The sequence below is a fragment of the Galleria mellonella genome, unplaced genomic scaffold (assembly GCF_026898425.1).
Source record: "Galleria mellonella isolate WM207_F2 unplaced genomic scaffold, CSIRO_AGI_GalMel_v1 utg96, whole genome shotgun sequence".
NCBI lineage: Eukaryota > Metazoa > Arthropoda > Insecta > Lepidoptera > Pyralidae > Galleria > Galleria mellonella.
This window is the reverse complement of record NW_026442179.1, coordinates 3996028-4013184: the sequence shown is the minus strand read 5'-3', so window position 1 is coordinate 4013184 and position 17157 is coordinate 3996028. Positions and strand designations below refer to the sequence as shown.

The 17157-nt window shown below is 37.4% G+C and overlaps 1 protein-coding gene across 1 annotated transcript; it reads left to right on the top strand.

The window, feature by feature from the left end:
* Nucleotides 1–61: 61 nt before the first annotated feature.
* On the top strand, nt 62–16848 carry LOC113523315 (arylsulfatase B). Its single transcript, XM_026909233.3, has 12 exons — nt 62–295; nt 2789–2948; nt 4180–4339; nt 5754–5848; nt 7044–7117; nt 7935–8088; nt 9148–9305; nt 10080–10228; nt 12764–12906; nt 14227–14377; nt 15252–15371; nt 16637–16848. Exons 1-12 carry the CDS (start codon nt 200–202, stop codon nt 16800–16802), a joined length of 1626 nt encoding a protein of 541 aa, XP_026765034.2. The 5' UTR covers nt 62–199; the 3' UTR covers nt 16803–16848.
* Nucleotides 16849–17157: the final 309 nt, after the last annotated feature.

Sequence of the window (17157 nt, the reverse complement as noted above, 5' to 3'; positions counted from 1 at the left end):
CTTTGCTAAGCTACACAAATTAATGTGTCTGCTACATAATTCTCGTAAGTTGAATAGTTAATCTCATATGGTCGTTGGCCAACGACCGCGCGTGTTCATTGCCTACTAATAAGCCACAGATAACCTACACGAGACACGACTCACCGTTGGACCGACACCGGTCCCCAGTGCTTACAATATTTTTAAACATAGCAGCGTCATGTTGTTCCTGTGCTCAATTTTATTTGTCGTTACTTGTAATGCCGATGATTATGCACAAAGACCGAATATAATATTATTCCTTGCTGATGATTTGGTAAGTAGCGTTTTTATTATATTTAGGTAAGTACATATTTCACATACATATTTATTATTTTTCAATATCGGGACTTAAGGTGATGAAAAATTACAAATAAATAGTACCTACATACATATTTTAAAATTAACTAAGTAGGTACATAATTGTTTCTTATAATCTTTTTAAGATAAATACGTGATTGAAGTTAGATTACGAAGTACGTAGACTGTATGTAGTTAATATGTTATATATGTTAATGTAAGAGAGAGAACCGTTTCGTTTAAAAAAAAAAATCAACAAGATCGGTCAGCAAATCTTTATTTTGTTACTAATATTAAATATGAAATGAAACTGTTTGTTATTTGAGATAAAGAAGGATATATATATATATATATATATATATGTATAAATGTTTTTAGACAGGAATGTAGGTGCCTACTTGTATATTTATTATTTAATAGGTGAAAATGTAATGATAACCCCGCCTGCGCTATCTGTATACGCTGGCGGGGCACCAGTGAAGGGTGACAGGTGAGGATGAAGACAGAACAGTTGCCCCCTAGTAACCAAATGAACAAGAATTAATCAGTATGGTTTCCAAAGAGATCCGCGTGGAGATCGACCTGACAGAGTGTACTGCCAACAATGGGGCTGTTAAATCTCATTACTAACAATTCCTCTCCCCCCTCCCTCCGATCCTTATTCGTATATTACCTATATTACCACTTACATTACAATATAATAATTTTAAATTTTGCTTTGCAAAAATAAAAAAAGATAACAAATTTAAAACATTCGAAATTTAAATATATGGAATTAAAACGAAAGTAAACCTTATTTATTGCAAAATCTTTCGCCTTTATGATGTTAATAGGATAAAATTGGTCAGGCACGAGTAACGCGTCGAGGGTTCCGTAGGTATGTATGTACATAGATAAAATGATCTTAACTATATATGTGTTTATTGTCTTTCATATTTAATATAAATTAAACATAAATAAAATAATAATATAAATTTTATATAAATTATTGAAATTCGGATTTTTTTATTTTGGGACTTTATTTTGAGCGCATTAAGTTTGTTTTTTGAAATTTTTAAATGTGCTAGTTATAAACTATCTAGTTTTGATATAAATTATAATTATTTTCGGTTATTCACCATACTAACATCAGCGACAAGAAAAAGATGGGGAAATCAAAAACTTCACGATATGTAAATAATTGTAAAACGGTTGTAAAATGTCAGATGAAGCCACTTTATATGATACCTTAATACAAATATTAGGACCATTCTAAGAAAATTAATACCACTTTCGGACCGATTAACAAAGTAAATAAAATATAATTTTAATCATTTCCTTTAAAATACGTGTGATACATTGATGCTTAAGACTATTTTAAATTTCAAATCCACTGCAACTGTAGGTAGTTACCGAGTTAAAGCATTCATGTATGATAATGGATGGTAACTCCGCCTGCCCTAATGGTATACGCTGGCGGAGCACCAGTGATGGATGATAGGTGAGAATGAAAAGGCAGATCAGTTAGTCCATTGTGATTAATACACCATGATGTATAGAAATTCAGCATGATAGTTTCCAGGCGGGACCACGTGGAGGTCGACCTGACAGGCTATATTGATAGCAATGGGATTGTCTAGTAGACTGATTAATCTGCATTACTAACAATCCCTTCACTCCCTGAGTTAAATAAATGTGACAATAAACAGATGGCCGTACCTACAGAGTGGCACCGTAAGGGTTCCTTTGTACTGTTTTGATGTGGAACCCTAAAAATACTTATAATAATTTTGTGAAACCTGTATTGATAACACTTACGCCTATAACTTGTAATAATCAATTATGCAAAGTTACCGTCGTATGGCAACCGTTAATTAATCAAATGACGTGAGTACTTACCTAAATATTATATATTTGCATAGTTAGGTATGTTTTTTTTATACAACTTAAAATGGCAAACAAGCTGACGGCCCACCTGATGGAAAGTGGTACGTACCATGGATATAACAGAGTATACTGTTTCGTCCATGATACCCCCGATGCGTCGCCATTCCTGAGGACTCAGATGTTATTCCTCTATACCCTGTAAATTCACGCCATATCCCACCCTTCAAACCGAAACACAGCCATGTAAACACAACTGCTTCACGGTAGAAACACGAATGGAACAGAGGTGCCCAAGCAAACGACTTTTGTACAAAGTCTCCATCTGGTCATAGCAAGATGTCTATAGATAAACAGACAAAAATCCTGAAATTTATTATTTATTTATTATCATTACAAGAACCCCAAAATCTACCAAAAACATCTACCAAAATTACTAAGATGTAGTAATTTTGGTAGATGTCGTCAAGTCGTGACAGTGTATTCTTGTACACCATACTCTTCATGTAAAGGTGGTAGTTACCACTTCCCACCACGTGTACCATCAGCTTGTTTTCCATTCTGAGTATTACAAAACGAATACTTTGAAGATAAATTATTGTTGAAGGGATGGAACGATGTGGGCTACCACGGATCGAACCAGATACCGACGCCGAACATTGATGCACTGGCGTACTCCGGAGTGGCGCTACACAATTACTACGTGCTGCCAATATGCACCCCGTCCAGGGCAGCGCTCATGACCGGCAAATATCCTATACACACAGGTATTCCTTCTGCACATCAAATGAAACCGATGAGGAAGAAAGGTGTATTGCAAGGAGTTTCGACCTCAAATGTATTGCAAGGAGTCAATGAATGTAGGTGACTGAGGGCCGTTCCTTATGGCAGTCTATGGGGGAGGCCTGTGTCCAGCAGTAGACGGATAATGGCTGAAATGATGGTAATAATGAGAAAGAAAGAAAGAAAGAAAAAAACATTTTATTCAAGTAAACTTATATTGAAATGTATAGTCATACGAAGAGAGCTTATAACACACTGCGTGTGCAATACGATAACGCATTCCGAGTGATGCTCAACTTGCCATGGCGGTGTAGTGCGTCTGGCATGTTTGCAGAGAACAGGGTTAATGAATTTTTTTGCTATTTTACGTAATTATAAGGCAAAATTTCATCAAAGATTAATGACAACAAGTAATCATATTGTAGAGACTGTAATCCTCACTGCATACCTGACGACGAAAGATTTTATAATGAAATAATTTAAATTAGTATTTTATAATTAATGTGTATTTTTTAAAAAGAATAATAGTTTGTATAATTAATAATGTAATTGTAAACTATGGGTATATACCTGAAAATAAAGAGATTTATTTATTTATTATTATTATTTAACTATTTTCAATGTCGTTTTATAATTTTGTCTTCCATAGGGAATACAATTTCAATTAAGAAGAACGGGCTAAAATCAGCTTTTGCGTTTTTCAAATGTCAAATTTTATAAGTCATGAATTTGTGTGTATACCATGTACCAAGCAGTACCACAAAAATTAGGGTATTAGCTTACAATTAAACAATACGACCAAAAACAATAGCTTTATACTAAGAAACAGAATAAATCAGTTGCAGTGACCAGAGTTTCTACAAGCAGTATCCGTTCACGAGTATGACGAACCGCTTTTATCAACAGTCCAACAGTATATTACTTGTATATTAACTGCGTTCCAATTAAGCAGCGCTAACAGTAAAACGCTTTCTTTTATATTTATATTTTATTGTACACAAAATTTGCATTGTTATAATATATATTAAATAAAGATGTACAACAAACGAGCTTAACTCTGTAAGAGTTCTCTTCCAACAAACCCTGGATGGAAAGGAGCGTTAATTACCAGCAGACAGCGTAAATATAATATAAAGTGAAAACAATTTAGTACTTTTCCTATTTCTTCCAATTTATTCGCTCATTTCTAACTAGTTTTTCACCATAATTTTCTAGGAATGCAGCATGGGGTCATTTACGGGGCGGAACCCAGGGGATTACCACTATCAGAGAAAATACTTCCCCAGTACTTGAAGGAGCTGGGGTACGCGACGCATTTAATTGGTAAATGGCACTTGGGCAGCTATAAGAAAGAGTACCTGCCGTATAATAGAGGGTATGTATCATTGTTTGAATATTGGTTTTAATATTAATTTGGCAAGGGATGGGCAGCTGCGTCCCTCTTAAAACATCTTTTTTTTTGTTATACAACTTAAAATGGCAAACAAGCTGACGGCCCACCTGATGGAAAGTGGTAATCGTCGCCTATAAACATGAGTAGTACCATGGACATAACATAGTATACTGTCTCGCCCATGATACCCCCCATGCGTTGCCGTTCCTGAGGACTCAGACGTTATTCCTCTGTACCCAGTAAATTCACGACATATCCCACCCTTCAAACCTAACACAGCCATGCAAACACAACTGCTTCACGGTTGAAACACGAATGGGACAGTGGTACCCAAGCAATCGACTTTTGCACAAAATCTCCCTCTGGTAACTGCGGTTGCCAACCCGCCTGCCAAGCGTGGCAACTACTGGCAAAACTACCCTTCTGATGAAAGCTTATGTCCAGCAGTGGGCAGTTAACGGCTGAAATAATAAAATAATTGGTTTTAAATTAGATTGCCTAGTTCACGAGAAAGATAGATAGAAAGCAGCTCACCTCACGGCAAGTGCTACCTTACGTGCCTTGCGCTTGTATAAAATAACTTCCTTTTATTTTTCTTCATAGAGTTAGGTTTTCTTCATAGGTTTTGGCATTGACTATGCCAAAACCCATAGTTGGTACTTAAAACTAGTTTAGTTCTTCCCATAGACGTAGTATAACGTCATCACAGTAGGCATGGATAATATGGATCCCGGGAGGGGGGGGGGGGGGGGGGGGGATTTTTAGTAATGGAGACTGAGAATCCCATTGCTAGCAATATACCCAACCAGGTCGACCTCCTCGCAGTTCCTCCTGGAAACTATCATAGTTAATTCCTGATGAATTCATCATGATGGGTTAACTGACCTGTTTTCATTCTCATCTATCACCCTTCACTGGTGCTCGGCCAGAGTATCCCGTTAGCGCAGGCGGGGTTACCATACCATTTACACCCATAAAAAAAATGGATCCCGGGGAGGGAAAAGATTGTTAGTAATGCGAACTACCATTCCCATTGCTAGCAATATAGCCTGTCAGGTTACCTCCACGTGAACTAGAACCTATCGTACTGAAGTTTTGGTGTATTCATCACGATGGACAAACTGATCTGCCTTTTCTATCCATCGCCATCTCACCTATTATCACTCACTGGTGACCTGACAGCGTATACCGTTAGCGCAGGCGGGTTCACCACTCCATTGTACCACAAAAAAATATGAATACCGATCCGATATTTATATATTGGGTTCTTCTGAACATTTTTTTTATACCACTGAGGTGGCAAACAAGCATACAGCCCACCTGATGGTAAGTGGTTACCGTAGCTCCCCTACTCCACAGTTCTTCCGGCTTACAAAGACAATATAACATCTTACAGGTTCGATTCCCACACTGGCTTCATCACGGGTAAAATAGACATGTATGATCACACAAACGTGGAGCGTGGATCCTGGGGTTTCGATTTTAAAAGAGGTAAGCAAGAGAAATTGGTCATGTGTGCCCCGGCATAGAATGGGCCACCCCTTCCTCTCCCGTAGGTATCGTAAGTGGCGACTAAGGAAAGGCGAAGGATGGACAGCAGCGTCCCTCTTAAACATCTCTAAAAACCTGACTGCGGCTGCCAACCCACCTGCCAAGTGTGGCAATTACTGGTAAAACTCTCCTTATGGAGAAGGCTTATGTCTAGCAGTGGACAGTTAACGGCAGAAATAATAAAGCAAAAGACAATGAATACATAAAAGCAAAATAAATTTTGTAACACCGAAAAGCATATATTACGCATGCATAGTAAGTACATACCTACGCCGTGAGACCCATCTAAACGTACAGCGCAGGCGCGTCGACCGACCAATAGGAGCGCGCCTCTCGCGCTTCGAGAAATTTCGCGACTAACGAACGAGAGAGTAGATAGGCGATGAGTGTCCTAGTGATATGATATAATACTGTTTTGTTGTTAAATATTGTAATACATATAATTTTCGAATAAATAACGTGTTCACCCGTTACAATTTTTATTTTATGTTTATTTATTTTTCATGTACTCGCCTAAGTTATGGTTAAAATAACATAAGAAAGAACAGCTATTAAATTTAAATATCTGTTAAATGTCTCAGTTCCCAGGTTTAAGATCTAGTGTTCTGCATCTAACTCGTTAAAGTGGGTTCCAAAATTTTTTTTAATTCGCTCTGATTCACTGACCTTGACTAATAAGACTGGACTTGAATTTAATCTTAGCCTATTTAAAAGGTTCTTCAAAAGGGGGGTTAAGAGGTTTCTTCAGGGTCGACAACGCGCACTTAATACACCTGGTATGGTTCAAAGGCTACGGTAACCACTCACCATCAGATGGGCCGTATGCTTCTTTGCCACCTCAGTGGTATAAAAAAAAAAAAAAAAAATTTTTTCGAAGAGTAATGATTGTGATGGTAGGATAGGATGGCAGGATGATTCTACCTACATGGTATATACAATCGAACGTGTGAGCTACTGCGTTTCTACTGCATTATAGGTATTATTTTAAAAACTTATGTTATTTTTTTATTCGATGTCTATATAAATACGGAAGATTAATGAACTCGCTGTGCTTTTGTTTACTATTGCGTTATATTTGAACAATCGCGACTGCAAATATTTCCACCGTGAAACCTGATGTTTTTTTGTCTTACAGATTCAGACGCGTTGGTATCTCATGACCTATTCGGGGTGTATGCAACAGATATTTATACAGATGAGGCAACTAAGGTACGTGGTTTTTTTTTTTTTTTAATGGATGACAATGGAATGGTAACCCCGCCTGCGCTAACGGTATACGCTGGCGGGGCACCAGTGATAGATGATAGGTGAGGATGAAAAGGCAGGTCAGTTAGCCCATCGTGATGAATACATTTGGAATTCAGCACGATGGTTTCCAGGAGAGACCACGGGGAGGTCGACACCAGTTACGTGGTACCAAACATAAAACGTATTCATTATCGATATACTGATAATAACTTGAATAAATAGATCAGATACCTCTATACTCTCAGATGACAATGACCATAATATTACATATCGTTTCATGTATTTTTTTTAATGGGTGATAATGGAGTGGTAACCCCATCCACGCTAACGGTATACACCGGGGGGAAAGGGATTGTTAGTAATGGAGACTGAGAATCCCATTGCTAGCTATTGCTAGCAATGAGATTCTCAGTCTCTATTTATCAGTATATTTACCCAACCATGTCGACCTCCTCGCGGTTCCCCCTGAAAACTATCATGGTTAATTCCTGATGAATTCATCATGATGGGCTAGCTGGCTTGTTTTCATTCATATCTATCACCCTTCACTAGTGCTCCGCCAGCGCATCCCTTTAGCACAGGCGGGGTTACCATACCATTATCACCCATGTAGAACAAAACGATAGTATTTTGTATGATTAATTTTGTCTACTTATATCACAAAAAGCGACTAAATGATATGGCAAACAGCACAGCACACCAATGTAAAAAATAATGCTGCTATATGCTTGCATAGAACATTTCACTAGAATATTCACTTGGATTTTACTATGAACAGATAATAAAGGCCCACAATCGAAGCCAGCCTCTGTTCCTCATGGTGGCACACTCGGCTGTTCACAGCGGCAACCCTTACGAGCCGATACGAGCGCCAGAGAGCGTCATAGAAAAGTTCTCGTATATCAAGGACCGGCAGAGGCAAAAGTTCGCTGGTATGAAATATTGAAGATATTCTTATAGATGCTAACTTTACGCATTTCCAACGTTCCCTTTCTTTTTTCCACAATCTTTTTCTCCAAAACATAGATGGCGAAAACCACCAACAAATGCATTCCCAAAGAGGGATGACATTAGGCAGGCGGCCGGTCATAAAACTATAAGCCAAACCCTTTAGTAATATGGATAAAACCATATTACGCCGACCCCAAATAATAATTGGGATAAGGGTAGGAAAATGATAATGCTAACATAGGCATAATATTGGGATTTTCGTTAGAAAACATTTTACTACTCTTGTGACTGTCTTGTGAGAAAACCTATTCTTAATTAACTTCAAATGTACTTAATACAAATAACGAATACTTCTGAGGAATCATGTATAAACACCACCATATGGTCCCGATTTAAAATGAGCCACCCCATCCTTTCCCATGGGTGTCGTAAAAGGAGACTAAAAGAACTTAATGGTTGAGGGATGAGCAGCAAAGTCTCTCTTAAAACACCACCAAAGACAAAACTTCGATTGCCAACTCGCCTGCCAAGCATGGCAATTACTGGCAAAACTCCCCTTATGGGGAAAACTTATGTTCAGCAGCGGACAGTTAATGAGTGATATAAATAAAATAGTATAAATAAAGTCAATATTTTTTTTAAACCATCCTGGTCTAATTAATGATCTTCTTCGTACACAATGACGAATTTAACCCATTGAGGAAGGGGGGAAAGGGATTGTTAGTAATGGAGACTGAGAATCCCATTGCTAGCAATATACCCAACCATGTCGACCTCCTTGCGGTTCTCCCTGGAAACTATCATGGTTAATTCCTGACGAATTCATCATGATGGGCTAACTGGCCTGTTTTCATTCTCATCTATCACCCTTCACTGGTGCTCCGCAAGCGTATCCCGTTAGCGCAGGCGGAGTTACCACACCATTTTTACCCATCAAAAAAACCCATTGAGGAATTTCATTCAGTCTACCTCTAAATTTACAAATAATTACTTCACAAAGAATTTAAATTTCTAAAACATTTCTTTTTCGAACGTTGCAGGAGTCCTCACTAAACTAGACGAGTCAATAGGCGAGGTGGTATCCTCACTGCAGTCCAACGGTCTACTGCAGAATTCCATAATCATATTCAGTACAGATAACGGCGGCGCCGCTGCAGGATTTAACAGTAACGCAGCTTCTAACTTCCCATTGAGAGGGGTAATAATTTTTTATTTATATTTTTTTCGTACTATGATAAGACCAGAGAGGTGGCCCATTCTTTGCCAGGCCACACAGGAATACGCTTCAATTGTCTTTTTTTATACAACTTATAATGGCAAACAAGCTGATGGCCCAACTGATGGAAAGTGGTAACCGTCGCCTATAGACGTGAGCAGTGCCATGGACATAACAGAGTATACTGTTTCGCCCATGATACCCCCCATGCGTTGCCATTCCTGAGGACTCAGGTGTTATTCCTCTGTACCCTGTAAATTCACGCCATATCCCACCCTTCAAACCGAAGCACAGCCATGCAAACACAACTGCTTCACAGTTGAAACACGAATAGGACAGAGGTACCTAAGCAAACGACTTTTGTACAATGTCTCCCTCTGGTAAAAAGTATTTCATATCAAATACTGGTTTACTTACCAGATTAATATTAAAATTATCAAACACGTCTATTTTACTTATGTAAGGGTTGATTTAGCCCTCTATGTCGAGGCTGTTTCGACGCCGAAGAAACGGCTGCTCACGTAATCCTGGAATGTGAGGCTGTGGCCCATCAACGTTTAGAAATCCTCGGAACGGTGAGGTCGCTCCGTGAGGCCTGTGAAGAACCCAGGAAGCTTCTGCGCTTCTGGGCAGAGCTAGGTTGGCTGCACTAGCCACGACTCATATGCACAACGGCCCAAATGAGAGGCTAAGCGCGGAAAATGGAGTCCTTTTCACATTCACATTCACATTCACAAGGGTTGATTTATACTACAGGTGAAAAATACATTATGGGAGGGTGGACTGCGGGGAGCGGGTGCTCTATGGAGTCCGTTGCTGACGCACAAGAATCGAGTGGCAACACAACTCCTACACATTTCTGATTGGCTGCCCACCCTGTACAGTGCAGCGGGAGGGAACACCAGGTAATATAGTTAAATAGTTAACCAGCTAAATAGTTAGTAACCTGCTAAATAGTTTTAAATAGAAAAAATCTACTGAAAATAGGCCTCCCCTTGGGGGGTTTTTTAGTAGTTTGTAGTAGTTGCCACACTTGGCAGGCAACAAAACGAACTTTTTATTCGTTTAGTTCTAGTATTTGCAGCATGATTTTAATAGAACTAAACAAACAGAATGGCGAGCGATAGACGAGGGATGGGCAGCAGTGTCCCTCTTAAAACATCTAAAGCCTAACTGCGATTGCCAATCCGTTTGCCAAGCGTGACAACTACTGGCAAACCCCCCAAGGGAGACCGCTTATGTTTATCAGTGGACCGTTAAAGGCTGATATGATGAAACAAACAGAAAGTTCATTTATTTCCTTGTTTAGTTTTATTTTACATGTATGAAAATAAATTTAATCGTACAATTTTAACAGAACTACGTCGCCAAAAATGTTCAGATCCAAAACAGATATACAAAGTAGGGGAGAGTTGGGTATATTGTACTGCCGGATAATTTGTACCATGTCAAAATTTCCTACTAAACATTACTATTTTTCTTTTCTGATAAAACGAAACTAAGCACTGACAGTGCCCTCAACTTCTTTTCGTTTTGTAATGACGTCTGACAATTGCATTGTATTTAAGAAAAAAAAAATACGATTTGGTTAGTGTTTGATGTAAATTTTGACGCGTGTTTCTAAGCATATAACTCAATGATGAAAGGTAAGTTATAATTTTGCTGTATTTTTTATTGAATATATCTACAATTACCTTTCAAACTATAAAGTTATGAACGCGTTAGATTTTGAGATTATTTTGCAATAAATACATATTATTTAAATCTTTTGGTTTTATAAATCGTACTACTAGTAGTTATCTAAATTGTACTGGTACAATTTACCCGACGAGTTGTTTTTTTAGATTGACGGTGATCGAAGAAAATATTATAAATGGAATAAAGTGGACTTGGAAAAGGCATTGTCGACTTTATATAAAAAGGAAATTAGTTTGAACCAGATTTCTGCAAGATATTCTGTTCTAAAGCCTACTATTTTACGTCATGTCAAAAAATAAGATTCCCTATAGTTTAACTGTGCATAAAGCGAGACCCACTACATTCGATTTAGAATTAGAACATATGCTAGTCAAACAGACTGTTTTGACTGACAGAGAAAAAAAATTGTTTGAATTAACTATCAGTGACGTCCGAAAATTTGCATTTGATATAACAGAAAAACATAACATTTCTTACAAATTTAACAAAAACAGAAAAATAGCTGGAAAAGCTTGGTTTTACGCTTTTAAAGACCTTTACCTGCATAGCACATTCATAAATACAGTAAAAGGCTTTAATAAACAAAATGTTTACAGCTTCTATGATCTTCTAGAAAAGATAATTGATGTAAATGGCCTAACAGCTGTTAATATATTTAATGTCGATGAAAGCAGATTTTCGACAGGTCAAAGAAACCATAAAAAGTAATAAGTTTTAGAATAGCACAAAATAAGTAAAATATAATTGCAGAGAAAAAGATTAGAAAAACAGAAAATACAAAGATCTCTTCTACGTCAATCTGCGACAGCTTTTGGGGATGTAGTTCCAGAGCTGGCAGACGACTACGACGATGATGATAAGGGAAATATTTGTTCTATTTATTAGGGTCATTACTTCAACAAAACTGGGCTTCAAATCCAGATATTTGTGACAATTGTTTAAATTAAATCAGGGTAAAATTGAGCAAAGACTTTGATACAAAATAATTAGTGATTGACCAAATTTTAAGTTAAAACTGTCTTTTTTTTCTTCGTTTTCATAAAAGAAATCATTTAATTTTATAAATAAGAAGGTATTTTAATTTTAAGGTAGTTTGATGATTGTTTAAACTTGTTTTGTTTTTGATATTTCTGTTTAATTTTTTTTTTTTAAGTTATAAATGTTACTTAGTAACATTCATTCATTTAGTAATTTATTTGTTGATACTACTTTTTTATAATAAATAAAATATTATCATGAATAATATTGTGTACTATTAATAATATTTTATACAATAATTAAACATTTAACATGGTTGAATGTCCCTTACCTATTAGTGGTACAATTTACCTCACCTATGGTACATTTAAACCGACTAGTCGGGTAAATTGTTCCAAACGGAAGCCTTTACAAAAACGCATATTTTGAGAAATCGGTTAAGAGTATGGGGTCGACTTTGTGATATATGATAAACAAGATTCTAAACAATTTGGCATTGGATAAATAGTTTGACTCAATTAATAGCGAAACGAGATATTTTGCTGATACTGAAAAATGGTACAATATATCCGACTCTCCCCTATTACTGTTTGTTTTTGATGGGTTCTTTTTTAAGTTTTTTTTTTTTTTTTTTATGTCTATGATACGTGAATCGAGGCACCAATTCATACAGCTTTATGTAGTTTCATTCTAATAATTTGGTTGGATGGTTTTTCGATATATCATTTGTCTACCGCAGAATATATAATAGTACTTATTTGCAGTGTATTTAAAAATATCGATGGCATTGACCAGTGGGAGGCACTGTCTAAAGATTCCAAGTCGGAGCGGACTACATTGTTGCATAATATTGATGATATTTGGAAAAATGGAGCAATTACTGTCGACCAGTGGAAGGTTGTTACAGGTAAATGAAAGTAAATGTACCTACAATTTACTTATATATATAATGTATATTTATGTTTCTTTTAAAACGAACTAACTATAAAAAAAACTTTCTGGAAGATGCAAAATGTATTGCATTAATTAAGTATTATTTACTTCTGCTTCTTATACGAGGTCTGTCCGGATTCGTATAAAAGTGTTTAAAGGACCCCTTCCTTATGTCCCTAACAATGCTTCAGTTCTGGTCTGACCGCCGTGCGGTGCGAACTGGCTTGTCAAAAGTTACCTCTTAACGAAACCCCGTCGGCATGGAGCCCGCTTCCGTTGAAGAGCAGCGCGTCGTAATCAAGTTTCTCTCGAAACTCGGCAAGAATGGCCGTGAAATTTTTGCCGATCTCAGAACAGTTTATGGGGATGATGCTGTGAAGGAACCAACCGTCCACAAGTGGCTAAAAAGATTCAGAGAGGGCCGAGACAATATTGATTGTTTTTTTCGATGTTCGGGGGATTGTCCATCAAGAATTCGTCCCTCCAGGCCAGACAGTTGATGGAAAATTCTACGTCGATGTGCTCAGACGCCTCAAAGCTCGTGTGGCACGAGTTCGTCCAGAATTGGCGCGAGAGGGGCGTTGGATTCTTCACCACGACAATGCCCCTGCCCACACCTCTCTTGTTGTCCGTGAGTTTTTGAGTAAAAATTCCATTACGGTGACCGAACACCCCCCCTATTCGCCGGATTTGGCCCCGTGTGACTTCTTCTTGTTCCCAAAAACCAAATTGGTACTTCGAGGGCGGCATTTGGGGGACATAAATGAGATAAAAAAAGCTACGACGGGGCAGCTGAGAAACCTACCACCAGTGGTCTTTCAAGTAGCCTTCTAACAGTGGAAACGGCGTTGGTACAAGTGCATTATGTCACAGGGGGAGTACTTTGAAGGGGATAAAATTGATTTACCTGAATAATTGTAAAATAAAATTTTTAAAAAACTTTTATACGTACTTTCCGGACAAACCTCGTACGCAAACCAGAAGGAGATTTCGTACAAAAGTCGTTTGAGTCGTTTGCTTGGATGCCTCTGTCCCATTTGTATTTTTACCGTGAAGCAGTTGTGTTTGCATGGCTGTGTTTCGGTTTGTAGGGTGGGATGTGGCAATGAATTTACAGGGCACGAAGGAATAACACCTGAGTCCTCAGGAATGGCAACGCATGGGGGGTTTCATGGACAAAACAGTATACTATGTTATGTGCATGGTACTGTTCCATCAGTTGGACTGTCAGCTTGTTTGTTACTCTGAGTAAGCATAAAAAAGAAGATATTGATTATTGCGTAATATAATTCAGGTACAAATTACGACGGTAAGTGGGACTCGTGGTACGGTCCAGACGGTAGGGAAGGCAATTATGACGTCGAGCTCGTATACAACGGGCTAGCCGGCCGAGCAATACAAGAATTAGGTCTTATGCCGGATAAAGAAAAAATTAAAGAATTGCGGTAAGTTTTATTGACATTTTCATTCATCATTCATATCAGACGTAAATTGTCCACTACTGGACAAAGGCCTCCTCTTAAGAAGATTTTCGCCAGTAGTTGCCACGCTTAGCAAGCGGGTTAGCAACCGTAGTTAGACCATAATAATAGATAGATAGATACTCTTTATTGTTTCCTCCAAAAGGTTACAATAGTAAACTTATTATAAATATAAACAATTACAAGAAATAATTACAATGAGAAAATAATAGGAAAATTTGATCAAATAAATTTGAATAATTAAATAAATCATAGTAAGCAAGGCTATATTTGGCCTGCGTCCTCACGCCCCTCTCTTTTTATATGTATCTGTGTCCTTCATGAGTCCGACAATTGTTCCGACTTGAACTGGGAACAAGTCTGTAACTAGACCTAAGTTTAAAGTAGGGCAAAAGAACTTTTTGGTAGTCGAAAAAGCGAATGCACCTCATTTTCTTGGAGCCTTTCATTTTAAGGTAGAGCATTGGGCCTTTTAAGGTAGGGCATTGCCCTTCAATGCTACCCACTACAACTACGGACATGTCCAGAAATCTTCTGGTGTCATAGGGCGCTTTGCGTCACAGTATTCCGTCTCATGCGAGACATATATATATATATATATATATATATATATATATATATATATATATATATATATATATATATATATAAAATTAAAAAATAAACAAGTTTTAAAAACAATGCCATAAGAGTAAACAATCTGAGTAGAAGTGACTCCTAATAGGCTTTCAAACTCCATATAAGACGAGATCTACTATTATGACATATTTGTACGTCAATCGATTGTTACAATCCTAGCATTGGTGCTGGATGTCTATCCCCTATGCTAATGTTATAGAGAAGCAGCGACTGTAAAATGTAAGGAGCCCGCCTCACCAATAGAATGCAAGCCCTTGGAAGCGCCATGTCTCTTCAATATAGAGGAAGATCCATGTGAGCAAAGAAATTTGGCTGATAAGTAAGATCCTTTATCTCATTATACGCTTGTTTGCCACTACTGTAGTATAAAAAAAAAACTTTTTTTATATTACTCTGTTAAAATTTCAAATTTATGTATTATTTTAGACCTGTACTAAAGTATCTTGGGTAAATGTTTCCAATACTTGACAAGTAAACGCGCTGTAGATCTGCCCCCAAAAAATAGCAAAAATATCATCGTCAAAAATAATATCTACCTACATACTACATTGAATGGATGGAAATGACTTAAATGGAAATGACAAAAATCGATATGAATAATCTGAATTGATGATAATGATAATGAATGATGCCTATTATTGTTTCTTTATCATATTTACAATATTTAATGTCGTAGGATACCAGTGTAATATGGAAAAATCAGTACTCGGTACCCACTCTTACCCGGCGACGTGATCCTAAAATAAGTACCTTCATAAATATTTCTATTGCGAAGTATTAATTATAGTATACATAGGACATTGTGTTTCAATCAGGAGTATTGTTTTATTGGATGATAATGAAATGGTAACCCCGCCTGCGCTAACGATAAACGCTGGCGGATCACCAGCGAGGGGAAATAGGTAAAGATGAAACGGGTCAGTTAGCCCATTGTGGTGAATTAACTACAATGGTTTCCAAGGGCAACCGCGTGGAAGACGACCTATTACGGTGTATTACTAGTAAGGGATTGTTAGATCTCATTACTAACAATCCTTATCTCCCCTTTTAATTAAGAGTGTATTATAAACTCGAAGGCAAAAAACAAAATTAAATCCTGTTGTAAATAGTGGACATCTGTAAAAAATTATATGAGAGGTCTTAATAAGAACAGTACTCTTAGAAGCCAAAACAAAAATTTTTAGAATTGTTGTTTGTTTGTTTCGACGTTACGCAAAAATTTTTACACCAAATTGGATGCTGTTTTCCTGCAGGTATGACTTTAAAAGTGATGTATGTTTTGTTTTGATACGCCATGTGTTATTATTATTTCAGCCGTTAACTGTCCACTGCTGGACATAAGCCTTCTTCATAAGGTGCGGCGTTTGGCAGGAGGGTTGGCAACCGCAGTTAGGTTTTAGAGATGTTTTAATAGGGACGTTGCTGTCCATCCCTCGCCCTCCCTTAGTCGGGTCTTACGATACCCACGGGAAAGAAAGGGGTGGCCTATTCTATGCTGAGGCTGTTCTTATTTCCAGACTACTACTAAAAATAGACGAAAATAACTTCCCTACCAACAATAACCTGGTTTCTTTCTTTCAACAGACATCCAGAAGTACTTCAAAGGCTACTCAAAGAGCTAAACCGGTTGAACGCCACAGCGGTACCACCGAATAACAAACCTTTAGACTTAAACGGAGATCCCAAGTTTTGGAGTAGAATATTTGTAAACTTTGGTGATTATGAACGATCTCGCACTATCGAATTGTAAAAATAGTACAAATACGACAGTCATAATAATAAATTTGTAAAAACTGCGTTCAGGTTCTTCTTTTACTCATAAACCATCTAGACGTCCCAGTCTACTATAACAGCTTTGGTCTACTAAAGTACTCTAAAATTCCGCCTGACTTGCTTTGTACCAACAGAAGGCAAAACAATTATTATTGTGAGTTTACTTTCTTTTGCATTAACGTAATATTCTGGTACAGTCAAGAGATTCGTCATCAACGTCGTCATCATACCAGCCGTTATCTGTCCACTGCTGAACATAGGCCTCCCCCATAAACTGCCATAAGGTACGTTTCAAGAGATTATAAAAAAAATAAACAGTTGAAACGCAAATT

Coding starts and splice junctions, on each gene's coding strand:
- LOC113523315 (XM_026909233.3), top strand. CDS start 200: ATGTTGTTCCTGTGCTCAATTTTATTTGTCGTTACTTGTAATGCCGAT. Junction 8,089..9,147: donor GCAGAGGCAAAAGTTCGCTG/GTATGAAATATT, acceptor CGAACGTTGCAG/GAGTCCTCACTAAACTAGAC. Junction 12,907..14,226: donor CCAGTGGAAGGTTGTTACAG/GTAAATGAAAGT, acceptor AATATAATTCAG/GTACAAATTACGACGGTAAG.